We start from the raw sequence: 13,673 nt of genomic DNA on the forward strand, positions 1-13,673 counted from the left end.
AGCTATAGAAACAGTTCTAAATCTTTCTGATTGACAGTTCTAGTCTAGCTATTTTTACTCCGTCTCCTCCATTCAATCCAATGATAAGTATTTATAATACATCTAACTTTAGATCAATTTCATCACTTCCCTTGCGTGATTTTATATCAAATGGATTTTCATGTCATTTATTTATCGTTAAAATCTCCGAAATAACTTGTCCTTTCCTGATGTAGTTTCAGTTCTTTGATCATATCTTGTATGACATAATTATGAGTATAATTCGCCATGATGGTTTTTCAGTAGAAAAGGTGAATGCCCTTTGCCTTTTTAATTGTCTGTCTGTCTGTCTGGCTACCTTCCAAGTGTTAATGCGTGAATACTTTGATTCTGTTTGTATGTTTGTGGGTGATGATCTCAAAAACTGGAGTGGTTGTTTGTTTATGGTATTGCGGTGGTGGGATGTGATGTCAGTGTTGCTGTCTGTTATAATTCTTGATAAAAGGGATGTTTGTGGTTTGTAATTGAGTTTTTGATGCTTTATGGATCATAATTTGCGGAAAGTGCAAAAAATATTCTCGTTAATCAGGGTGCGGAAAAGTCATATTGTTGCCATAATTTTTTGTAATGATGTGTATTTGAATTTGAGATAGCCAGTGTGATATCGTTAGGATTAATTATAGTTCCTTTTTCCTTTAGGTTGGTCAACAATTTCCCAACACCCAGGTGAAATCGCAGGAAATGGCTCGTTAAACATAAATAATTCAAATTCACTAATCATATTTTAATAGATATTTAGAAATAGATTTCCGCCAACAGTTGTAAGAGATATCAGATAGTTTACATCTTCCTGTGAACCTCGTAAATGTCAAATGTAAGTAGGATTTTAGAATGGCGCTTAGATAGCCACAAAAATGAAGGAATAGCGCCAACTATTTCTGATTACTAACAGTGTTCTACATCTTTAGACTAATGTTCGTCTGTCTTATCTGTTTGGACTATTGAAAGTGACAGAAATGAATGAAAATGAACGTAGTGAAAGAAAGAAGAACTACCTATTTGAACGAATTTGAAAAAAAACACCTATAAAATATATGCTTGGTTTCATTCGCACTACTTTGCTTTTATAACTTTTGTCTAAATTCGAGTCAAATTGATGTCTTCTTTTTCTTCTTATCGAGTGAGCTGCAGGTTTAATCACCTTACAAGCCCTAGAGTCAGAGTTTTCCGAAATCCGCCTGACGACATCTGATTTGGAATTGTAACTACAACTGCTACTGTGTAGCATTCTGGACATCGCAAGTGCGTTGCCGATCTTTCTGAAAGAAATATGTACGGTCGTTCCTTGAAGTTATATATGATATTACCTATATTTTAGCCAACACATGTCCTAACAAACTGATACATAAACACGTAAATACAGCTTTAATTTCCCTTCGTAAACACAAAGATTTCCTCGTTGGCTTGTGATGAGAGCAACTGTTTAGCCAATCATTTCCTGGGAACATTTGGAAATTATTTAAAACGTGCTTCCTCTGAAAGATTATAGTTTACCGTTCAGTTGGAACTATTTACTAAACATTATTTTAGTTTACACAGGATTATTTACGTCATACAACGTGTATCTATATAAATGTCTATGTAATACTAATATTATAGGGCTGAAGAGTTTCTTTGTTTGAACGCGCTGGTCTCAGGAATTATTGGACCGATTTGCAAAATTATTACAATGTAGGATTGGAAGCATTCTTTATATTCGAGAGCATGGAGCAGGTAGTTTTCACAAGCCAGGGGGAAACCATTGATTTCTGCACAGTGACTTGTGCAAGAACCCGTCATGACAAAGTTTGGCGGGAACTAGAAGTAGGTACACAGTTTATCGCAACATCGCAATAGATATTATTTCAACACAGTGGAATTCTTTGATTTTAAAGCATTCACAAAAATATTATACGTTAAGACTATTAAAACCAATCAACTAAAGGGCCATAAAAACAGTTTTCCTTTGCCAAAACCAATATTCTCACGAACGATTTACCGCAAAAACTCAATCGTGTGAAACAAATATATGTCAGGGACGGTCGTGACGCGATCCAGAGCAATAATATCGACAGATCTGCTAATGTATGAGCAGTATTACTAAAATAACTTACTAATACGATAGATAGGTATTGTGGTCTATTTATATGGCCCCTATATAATGGTGGTACTAAAAAAAGTCGTGATGGCCCAGTGGGTTAAACACCAACATCTCATATAGGGTTCTATTCCATGTCAGACAAGTGCCAACGCAACTTATTTTTTTATTTAAATACGGTCCTAATTATATCTTGGAAACCAATGACTGATTACAAATGAAGGAAAACTTCTCGAGAAAACCTGGACGACAAAGTCACCAACCCGCATTAAGCAAGCGTGGTGATTAACGTTCAATCCTTCTCCGTGTGAGAGGACGCCTGTGCTCAACAGTAGGGCGACAAAAAGGCTGAAGATGATGATGAATGATGTGGTTCTAATACTAAAAAGAAGATAGAGAAGAGCATAGATATATGTGCCTTCACTATAAACATAACTAACTCATCTCAATGAAGCATAATATTGCTACAAAATTGCTGACTATATTTACAAGTAACTGACGACAATGAGTCTTGGCAGTGGTTTCGGTAATAAACTGTGAGCATAACAAATATTGTGGTAGTTCCATCGTAAATTGGGATGGTGAGGGAATAAGTTGGGCTTTAAAATCGGCATAGTTATGAGCTTTTTGAGTAATAGCGGATCCTATTTGAATGTTGGCTATTTGTAACTTGCCACTGAAAAATATTTAGTCAGTCTTAGGACAGCAAAGTTTATTCTGATACATTTTATGTATGCACAATATTACATACATTTTATCGATTTTGTACTAACTTCTATCACTACTAAAATATTTAAAGTTCTGCATGACAGACTTCTAGACGAATTTCAAAGCAAAGCTGACGATGAAGACCAAGTCGATGACAGTAATCTAACTAGGCATTTAACATGAAAGTTATTTACAGTTGAGAATCAAAACCGATGACTTTTAGGAAGACCGCAATGTCTTTCAACAGAATGAATAAGGCCTAATGGAGGCCAAAAAAGCCACTAACCTGCATCAGTGAAGAACGCAGAATGCCTGTTAGGGCTGGACGGGACAGAAGCTGACGCAGACGTCAGAAAGGCTCTCTTGACCTTGGTCCACTTGGAGGCTCTGGGGGGGCGGTGCTGAGGAGGCCTGGCTCCGAGCTCCAGGGATCGCTGCTTGCGAAGAACGGGGTGGGAGGGCTCAGATTCTGGAAGAGAGAAGACTTGTCAAGATTCCAAGTAAGACTTACGGCTTACAGCCTCTTTGACCATCATGAGTATATAGTTGGTCCACATGTTCGATTAATTGAGCCTCAAACTATCATTCTAAAAGGTTTCGAAGAACAGGATATGATAATGCCAGTGGAATAAACAAGGGAATCATGGAAGGTCCGAGCACAGGTCCAGGATCGTTTTGGAAATTATCGCCAAGTCAGCGGCTTCTGAAACACACTTCAGCAAATGTGGCAAATGATTTAAGGGGTTTTCGCGAAAATTATGATTTGAGTAAAATCATAACTGTTATGATTCCTGCACGTGCTATAAACACATACAAAGTTGTGATACTTTGTATTGAAGCTAAGATTAGGCTGTATTTACAACACAAACTGTAACAACGATACATGCATAGCTAGGTACCTATGTAGTTATGTACAACTCGATCTGGTAAGACTTGTAAAGAAGATGTATGGAAGATCATAGTATTGGATTACATTAATAAGATTGAGTGCGATCTAGATCTTTTTCTTCTTGTTATTTTTGAGAAGTATGGCATTACTGAAAATTCTTAGAACAAACCAATATAAAAAATGGAGAAACAGTAGTGGTCACATCGGCAGTCACCAGTCATTAGACTATCTCTTTTTAAGAATTGGGGATTACGTGCATATGATGAATGTAGAAATTTCTAGTTGGTCTGGAATGCGAATGTCAAATAGGAGTCATTCTGTGGAAATGTGTACGCATTGTGTTTCAAGTGAAGTTCTATTGGAACGTGTCCATGTATTAAAGTGGTTCGTTAATGTAAGTGTTGTAGATAAGATGTCTGATGTATACAGGGCTAGGTATATTGGGCTAACCTTTGCTTTCTAAGTTTTCAACGTGGCTCAGAAAGAACTTTCCGAATGACCTTCGTAGGTTTTTGGGCGACGATGGTAAAACGCTAAAATAGTTTCGATCATACTGTACTGAACGCTTGAACCAAATCATTCTATGGACCATCGCAACAGTCGCTACTTATTATCAAAACAACAGAACAATTTTACCTGTAACTAGTAAGGTCAGATAGACAATCACTTCATCTGAAAACCCCCATCATACTGAGTCGATACAGGTTATGAATGACAATCCAAAGCTACTCAGCTGACTCAAAGTAAGAGCTAGGCAATCGTAAAATTCACCGAAGGGTTACCACGGTCTGTATCCGCCTTTACCAGAATCATTCGTTCGATGATTTATCACCAACCAAACAAATAAGGCAAATGTAGAAAGTAAGAGTAAACTAAACTCACCAAGTTCTTCAGACGAAGGAATGGTCAGGGTGAGCGCTGGTGGTGCATCACTGTCTCCACCATCACTGAGCGACCTTCGTCTCTTGGGCACCACGTCAGGGGAACTCTTGGAGCCTCTGTTAGTGGTCTTCTTCTTGACGGACTCCTTGCGGGGCTGGATGATGCCTCTCATCTTATCCCACGTGCTTTTGTGAAGTTTGTTCGGAGACGGTGATGTGGAACTGTCGTCCTTTGGGAGATATGGGAAAATTTATGAATTTTATTGCTAAGAGTAATTACAAATTGCTTAAACATTTCCGATGAAGTGTGTGTTTTTTACGTACTGCTGTATATACTATTTACTTTTCTATAATGATTGAGATTAATTACTTTAGATTACTTTCACGTTACCCCTTTCAACTGTGATGTATTTGGTTATAGATTGAAATTAAGTCTAACAATAATTGTACGTTTCAAGCCAAAGTCATTCAACGAATTTACGCCTATCTGCGTTATTTTACAAATAAAATTAGTTGCAAAATTAAACTTCATTAATCGATATACTCTACCCCACCACGATTCAGCCAAGTATTTGGGCATGCATCTTGATAGGAAGCAAACCTGGAAAATCCACATAAAAAAAAAACGCGAAGAGTTAAACGCACGACTCAGAACCCTAAATTGGCTGGTAGGCAGAAGATCCTGCGTCACAATGGAAAATAAGATACTTATTTACAAAACTGTGATCAAACCCGTGTGGACGTATGGAATTGAGTTATGGGGCTCAGCAAAAAACTCAAATGTGGAGATTCTGCAACGGTTCCAAAATAAAGCACTGAGAATAATAACTAATGCACCACTGTTAATCAGAACAAATGAACTCCATGAATACACTGAAATGAATATGGTCAAGAAAGAAATAGAAAATAGAGTTAAAGCTTACAAGAATCGCATCGACGCTCATACCAACACACTTGCATGAGCTCTCTGTGAATCGTTAAAGGACAGAAGGCTAAAAAGACAACACACATGGGACGTTCTTTGTTGACTAATCCCAATCTAATATGAGACGGTTTCCTCGCTGGAGGAACAGTTCTCAACTGTCAATAAATCCTCACAAAAAATCTGTTTAAGGCTGGTAAAGCCGATCGCAAGATTATTAATAAAAAAAAAAAAATTAATCGATATTTATATCGAATCAGATTGACAGATCTTTTGATCGATTCACCGGTCATGCGTTGGCGCATCCTTCGGTATATCTATCTATAGCACAATTATCATCATAAATAATTCCGCCAGTCGTTTAGTAGACGCTTTCGCGCGTGAATGGGTCTATTTCTAATAACTATTTCAGAGAATGTCGTAGGAAGCGTGAGGCAGAAGTTTAAGTATGAATGAAACTTTGAAATACCACTTTCACTAAAGACGCTCTCTGTGTTGTGTAGGTATGTAGCTGACATGGTCAACAGTCAATTGTAAAGATATAACAATAATAAAGAATCAGTGTGAGTACTCTAAAATTTTGATAAGGCATCTTCACATTTACTTAACAGTTTTGTCTTGTTATGAATATACACACTTGCTTAAGTAGATATTATCTATTTAAAATTTTATCTCACGTTTTTTTTAAAGAGGCGGTATAGTTGTTGGTTATAGCATTTTTTTTAACAACATGTTTGCTGATTCCATTGAAAATCGAAATCCATATGAACCATGTATACACATGTTTATGGCAAATAAATGATGCTATTCTATAACCACAAAGTTTGCTAACATTTTCCTTGAGTAATTTATTTTCCATGATCTTATTAATCCAAAACTCAAAATTCTAACTAGTCATTGATCTACTGCATTATCTTACACAGTGATATTAATACATTGTTGATGCTGACCTGCGTAGGAGCTTGCAGGAATGTGTTGTCGCCATCCTCCCGCGCACTCTTGCGCATACCTGGAACACATTGACCGGTTATTGCGAATATTTTCTGGGAAATCTAGGAAATCTGGGAAATTCAACCTAGTTGTGTATGTAGGTATTTTTTTCGGGGAAAGGAAATCCGTGGTAAATATTTTTTTCAGGGAAATGGAATATTCTACGTAGGTGAATGGGAATTGTAATTCATTAGTTTATTTGTTAGTTGTGCCAAATTAAGTTTTCTAGAAGTGGTTTGTTAATTGAATTGATCTGTCTATAATCATTGTGTGTGATTTTCCGTATGTATGTACCGTTAATTTTCAAACTACTTTCAACGGGACATAATGATTTTTACCTAGTTTATCTAGATTAAGGAGTTTAGTTGCCATGGGTAAAGGCTGTGGATATCTTAAGGTGAGGTGTCTATAGGTATTTTACTTAAGTTGTTGTCAATACGAGACATAATCTTATCATTCACTATAGTAATATACCAAAGTATCTTTCGCCTTTTTTAACATTCGAAGTAATCTTCTATAGCAAAATAGTTCCCTCAGGAAATCGAGACACAAATGAAACTGCTGGCAAATACTAGTAGAACATGGTATCAAGCACGGAAGGGTACTGATTTGACCTATATTCCCTTAAAGCAACTTCTCTCAAAATAGAATTTCTCCCAAACAAAGTTAAATCCAAAACTTTTAAACCCATGACAGTATAAAAGCATGTTTTTCATCGCTTGGCAATAGTTTACGTTAACCCAGTGAGAGAGAACTCGATAGCAACTCGGTCGAGTCGGCAGCGAGTATGGAGTGACTCACGCTGACAGAATAGGGTCATCCGGGAACTGAATATATGTATGTACGTACGTACCTACGGATTATATGTATGTGCAATATGGTAATATGTGTAATACACGTGTAATATGGTATATATCTATAGTGGGGTATACTTAATGTTTGAAAATGGGATGTTAATTTGGGAAGATTTTTATTGACGAAGGATATACTCGTAATCACTCACTATTACTCGTAATTTCACTCGTGTTCTGCAGAAAGTACTTCGCGCCCACGGATAAAAAGTATGCCTATGTGCTTTAATAAGCTCTGGACTACCGGTAGGTAGGTAGTCCAGAGCTTATAAAAGCACATAGGCATACAAATTGGTTCAGTAGTATTAGCGTGAAAGGGCAACAAACAGACAGTTTTACTTTCGCTTTTAATTCTAATATTAATTACAGATTTGGACAACAAAATATTTTGTGAAAATTTTGCAATATTGATGTACCTAACACAAACGTAATGTATGAGAGTGAGTCGCGCTTCACCAATTTTCATTTTGAGATGAAACAGATGTGATTTGTCAGACAAGACACTTTCTCAGAAATTATTTGCAACATTTTTAAACGCTCGCGTTAAAGATAAGGAAAATATATCTTTTTAACTAGGTATTTAACGCGGCTTTTCACCAAATATATACAGGGAACTACTTCTTACATCTAAAGTATCTCGTCTCCGTCTACAAAGTACCATCGAAACAAACTTATTTTCGCATTTTTAATCTTAGTATAATTTAACGTCGCTTCTGAAAAACGGTACTGAAATTTTTGAACAACGTTCTCTTTTTCTTTAAATGAAGCATAAAGTCATATTTTTCTTTTTATACCTATTTACAGTTAGAAAAAAAGCCATCAAAATCAAATAGCATTTAACCGAAACCCAAAACATCTGATACGCTGAAAGTTTCTCTCACGTATTGTAAACAAACATAATCCAGAAATATAAAAATATTACATGAATACTCCCCGGTTCAAGCATTCCGTTTGTTTAACTTGCGCGCGCAAAACACTTCATTTTTATGCGCAGGAGTTCGCGTTGTAAATCAGAAGTTTATTCGAAAAGTTGACTTTTTTAAGTGCTCGTTATAACAATGAACAAAGAGGGAAATATTTTGAAAAGTAGCTCTTTTCCTTTTTATACAGGATGGATTTCTTGGTTTAAAGCAACGTTTCATAAAGAATAAAGGAAAATTGATGCAGGGTAATGAATGAGTGGCAAGGTACGGCCTTGAGAGGACTACTGTGCCGAACCAGCCGTATAGAGCCGAATCAAATTATGTCTTACTGTATCACCACGTTCCAGTGGAACCGCTTTAAGCAACAAGTAAAAAAATACAGCCTTACTTATAAAAATCAACAAATCATCTTCTAAGTATTGTTTTAACTAATTACTACTTAAAGCCTTAAGTAGTGATTGAAATATTTTGACCTATAAACGTTGCTTAAGCATGTCTTAAGTAATGAACAGATAATGTCATAAAAACATACTAATTTCTCAACACTACCGGAATGTTGGTAGCTTAAAAAAATATTTGTCATCAAAACGTTATGTAATGGCAACAATGGCATCCGTAAAATATAAAATTAAAAAGTTGAGCTGTCAATAAACCGGAAATGAAAAATCAGCTGATAAGAATCCAGCCATTTTGCTAATTAGCGGATTAAACAAGGGTGTGAGGCTACTTTTTTTTTTTGTCAGGGGGGAAAATCCTCATGGACTGTACTCCACCTGGGGCAGGTGGAGGGGTGTGCCGGACTCTTACCGGCTAAAAACCCTACCTGGTGTTGCCTCCAATTACCTGTTGTCGAGGGCACGGGTATCGCCAAAGCATTCTTCCGCACCCCCGACAGGTATTGGCCCGCCAGATGTTCGAAGGCGGGCCCCGTCACCCTTTGTGGCCGTCACCCAGCGGCCACAGTAACTTCACTGAGAGAGGCGCGCGCAACACAACGCCACCGTCTCGAGGCCTGTTTCTGATCGGACGACAGACGCCCCTAGTCTGTCGTCCGCAGGCCGCCCTATGGTGGCCGGAGATCAGCCACCCTGCGACGCCCCTACGTCTGCTGCGGGTGGGGAGAGGTAGCAGATTCTCTCACCCTTTCCGCCGCCTCCTTTAAAACCATCACCTCCTCGCAAAAGGAGGCGACGGCATTCCACTCTTCTTCGCTGCTGACCATGCAAGACACAACGGCCGGCAGCGAAAGATTTCCCGCAGCATCAAGTACCGCAGTTAAATCACGGCGCTGCGTTGCCCATGCTGGGCACTCCGCCAACGTATGCAACGCCGAATCTTCGTTGCCGGTGCCACAATGGTGGCATTCGGGCGTGGGCTCCCGGCCTATGCGACACAGGAACTTTCCGAAACAACCATGTCCGGTGAGAACCTGTGTCAGCCGGAAGCTGAGGGCGCCGTGGCTTCTCTCCAGCCACTCCTTCATTACGGGCCTTATCGCCGCGATAACGGCGTGCCCTGCCGTGGGTCGTGCAAGCCTCTGCTCCCACTCCGCCATTAACACTTGGCGGAGCTCAGCCCTACGCGCCTCAACTTGTCGAGGTGCGAGACGCTCGCCCCGCCCCACCGCTTCCTCGCGCCATGTATAGAGTGACGCGAGGACTCTTCCGTCCATGTCCCACGGCGGAGATCCGGCTAGGAGACATGCCGCTTCGAACGAGATCGTTCGGTAACCCCTTATGACCCTGATGGCCATCGCTCGCTGTGGTCTTCGTAGCGCTGCGCGGTTGCGGGCCGCCAGGGTGTTCGCCCACAGGGTGTGAGGCTACTTAATTTGACAGCTCATTTAAGACATTACTAAGAAAATGATTTAGTTAAGCCACGTTTATAATTTAACAGTCTTACTTATAAACGTGAATTAAATAATAAGTTATACTTAAAAGGTGTTTAAGGAAAAATCTTACTTATGAACGTGGCTTAACTAAATCACTTGCTTAGCAATGTCTAAAATGAGCTGTCAAATTAAGTAGCCTCACACCCTTGTTTAACCCGCTAATTAGAAAAATGTCTGGATCTTTACCAGCTGATTTTTCATTTCCGGTTTATTGACAGCTCAACTTTTTAGTTTTATATTTTACGGATGCCATTGTTGCCATTACACAACGTTTTGATGACAAATATTTTTTTAAGCTACCAACATTCAGGTAGTGCTGAGAAATTAGTATGTTTTTTATGTCATTATCTGTTCATTACTTAAGCAACGTTTTTGCTTACCTTGCACTCTGCCATACATACTTACATGTGTCCCTACAATAGGTATAAAAAATATTAATCACTACTTAAGGCTTAAGTAGTAATTAGTTAAAACAATGCTTAGAAGATGATTAGTTGATATTTATAAGTAAGGCTGTAGATTTTTTCTTAAACACCCCTTAAGTAAAACTTATTATTTAATTCACGTTTTTAAGTAAGACTGTTAAAGTATGAGGGCTATTTTGTTGCCAAGTACACAAAAGCATTAAAAAGCTTTACCACTTACCAGAGTCAGCCCTTAGCTCCTCACAAGAGGAATTAGGAGTAAGAGACAAGGCGCTGCCAGGAGTCAGACTAGCGGAGTCCCTGGGCTCAGGGTTGGCAAGAGTGGCTGATGATGGAGATGATCCCGCGAGAGCCACGGCGCCTACCATGGCACCAGCGGCTACTGCACTGGCGGCACTGCCCATTACCGATTGTGGCCATTGGGCTTTCTCCCATCTGTGGAAGGGAAAAGTTTATGATAATATTGGCTTGGTAGATCATTTAAGATAAGTGGTAAAAAATTTATAAATAACCGGTGTAACCTACAGTTCAACCTGTACAAATTGAGAAGAAGAAGAGGAATTGAGAGAATTATATGATTTGTTAATGGACTCATAATTCTTTGTAATGTAAGGTAAGGTGCGGTCGATCCATGGATGGAATAACAGATGTTCATGAGATAACTCATAATGTACACAGGCATTTTTGCGCAGACGCACCTGTGCACCCACTATTCCTTCATTCTCATAGCCCGATGACCACCGCGGAGAGAGATTAGGCGCAACACCGATATTAGCATGCTCTCCGTGGCATTGGTGTGTCAATCACCAACTTCCACATTTCGGGCTGATACATGACACGTATGCTATCATTTAAATTCTAAAGCTCACGATGAATGAAATTGAACTCTCATGAAAAAAAAAGTTTTTCATTATCGATAGTTCACCAGTTTGTTGTTTGCGTCGTAGTTTTCCATACATCGAAAAATACGTAGTACGAGACCTTTTTTGCAACCTGTGCCAAGATAAGTTTTTACTATCTCCCAATATCATTACATGACCTACGTAACGCTCATTCTAAACGCATCACTAGTTACAAAAGTCGTAAATCTATTCACACATCACTTCAGTACATTAAATTATTATTATTGCTGAAATGCAATGTATGCGAATGTACGAGGGTAGGTATACTTTGTAGTTTTATTGATCTCTATGCATCTAATAATTTATGATCATAATCAATGTATCGTATTCTATGTAGTTATGCTTGATGCAATTTATACTTCTAACTGCAATCAATTTTAATTGAAGCAGTAAAACCAATTACATTAATTGACATAAAGATAGAACATTTACATATGACATATCTATATACTAGAACCACTAGTATATAGGTATGTCATACTTCCTGTCATAAAACTTAAGATATTATAATAAACATATTGATTCATCGGCAAACATCACATTTAGGATTGAATATTGTATTTATATCATTTTCTGCCCATCTTTTCGGAGCAATCACCAAAAGGACCGAACCAATGCAACTTTTCTAAGTTTGTATGTACTTTCTAAGTATATCTTAGACACCAATGACTGTGTTTCGGATGGCACGTTAAACTGTAGGTCCCGGCTGTCATTGAACATCCTTGGCAGTCGTTACGGGTAGTCAGAAGCCAGTAAGTCTGACCAAGGGGTTGCCCGGGTAACTGGGTTGAGGAGGTCAGGCAGGGCAGTCGCTTCTTGTAAAGCACTGGTACTCAGCTACATCCGGTTAGACTGGAAGCCGACCCCAACATAGTTGGGAAATAGGCTCGGAGGATGACCAAAAGGGCCGAACCGAATTAAAAGGCAACAGTTTCGTCAGAGTCAAAAGAGTCACAAATAATAAAGTATATATTGGAATATTATAATGTCTTTATTTTTTTAATATAGTAAACTAACAATTACAGACTATCTACACAATATAGTAAACAAAAAAACTATAAGGATACTAAGAATCTACAGGCTTTGGCCCTGTTGGCCTCCACTGGGGTACGAGTCTTTGAGGAGTTATCCACATATTAAATTATGTTTTAAATGCATACGAAGCGAGCAAAGCCGCGGGCAGCAGCTAGTAACAAATATTTGTATAGCCTAGATAACTGTTCCCGGTTTGTGTGTTTATGTATACAAGATTCATGTGTAAAAGCAACGCCGATACAGGATACATTCTGATGTTCTGTTTAGGGAAATGTTGAAATCCTTAGCAGTATTATATACTAGGTACCGACAGCGGTTTCACCCGTGTTTCGTGAGAACTACTACAAGATAACTTTAGAAAAATTGCCTACACCCTTCCTCGATAAATGGGCTGAGTACACTGAAAGATTTTTTCTCAAATTGGTCGAGTATTTCGTGAAATTAGCGCATTCAAATAAACAAAGTCTTCAGCTGAATATTATATAAAGTATGTAATTAAGTAATATAATATAATAAATTATAGATAAGTACTTAATGTGCGGAGATGACCACCAAAACATCAGGTGCAGTAAATCTTGATAAATCTCAGAGTAAACTATAATTGACTTCGTAATCGAAAAATTAAAGAAAAATAAGGATATACAGGAAAACTTTAGCTTCCAGTATTTACCCTTATTCGGTTTTGTAGTATAATATGTAGTATAGGTAGTCTTGTAACCGTTACGAGTGAAATATATCCAACTTTAAACCTTCTTTATTCTTTTCAGGCTGCATCAACGAACAAAAAAACACAATTACGAACTGAAAAGAAAGAAAGAACTCAAACAATTGTAGCTGGGGCTCTGTTCTATGGAATATCTATTTGTTGATGAATTTCTAAGATTGTTCAATTTGTTTATGAATTTCTTCTTCAGTTCGTTAGTTGAGATTTTTCATGGAGGCATATTTCATGTTAAAAATATGTTTTTATTATTTGCACATTTAATTATTTACTTTTATTTTCCGTAGCCATCTATGACCACTCAACTGTAACTAGATAAATGCAACTTTAAGCAAATCCTTTCATATTTCCGCCTCGTATATCATTATATCATTTCTCGCATCAGATAAATCTTGGCCATTAATCACTTTCACTCATTC

General features: G+C 38.1%; 1 protein-coding gene across 4 annotated transcripts in view; it reads right to left on the reverse strand.

Moving 5' to 3' along the window:
- Positions 1-13,673, reverse strand: part of LOC110382323 (PHD finger protein rhinoceros) — a 33,283-nt gene that overhangs the window by 18,043 nt on the left and 1,567 nt on the right. For 2 of the 4 annotated variants that reach the window (XM_021342914.3, XM_021342913.3), the window contains exons 2-5: positions 10,817-11,031; positions 6,467-6,525; positions 4,596-4,824; positions 3,111-3,293 (exon numbers count right to left, since the gene is read on the reverse strand). In XM_021342914.3, coding sequence (XP_021198589.3) covers positions 3,111-3,293; positions 4,596-4,824; positions 6,467-6,525; positions 10,817-11,031 — 686 coding nt within the window. The remainder of the gene's footprint in view (positions 1-3,110; positions 3,294-4,595; positions 4,825-6,466; positions 6,526-10,816; positions 11,032-13,673) is intronic. The other 2 variants (XM_021342916.3, XM_021342915.3) reach the window with 1 other exon arrangement.

This window comes from Helicoverpa armigera, chromosome 14 (genome assembly GCF_030705265.1).
Source record: "Helicoverpa armigera isolate CAAS_96S chromosome 14, ASM3070526v1, whole genome shotgun sequence".
Taxonomy (NCBI): domain Eukaryota; kingdom Metazoa; phylum Arthropoda; class Insecta; order Lepidoptera; family Noctuidae; genus Helicoverpa; species Helicoverpa armigera.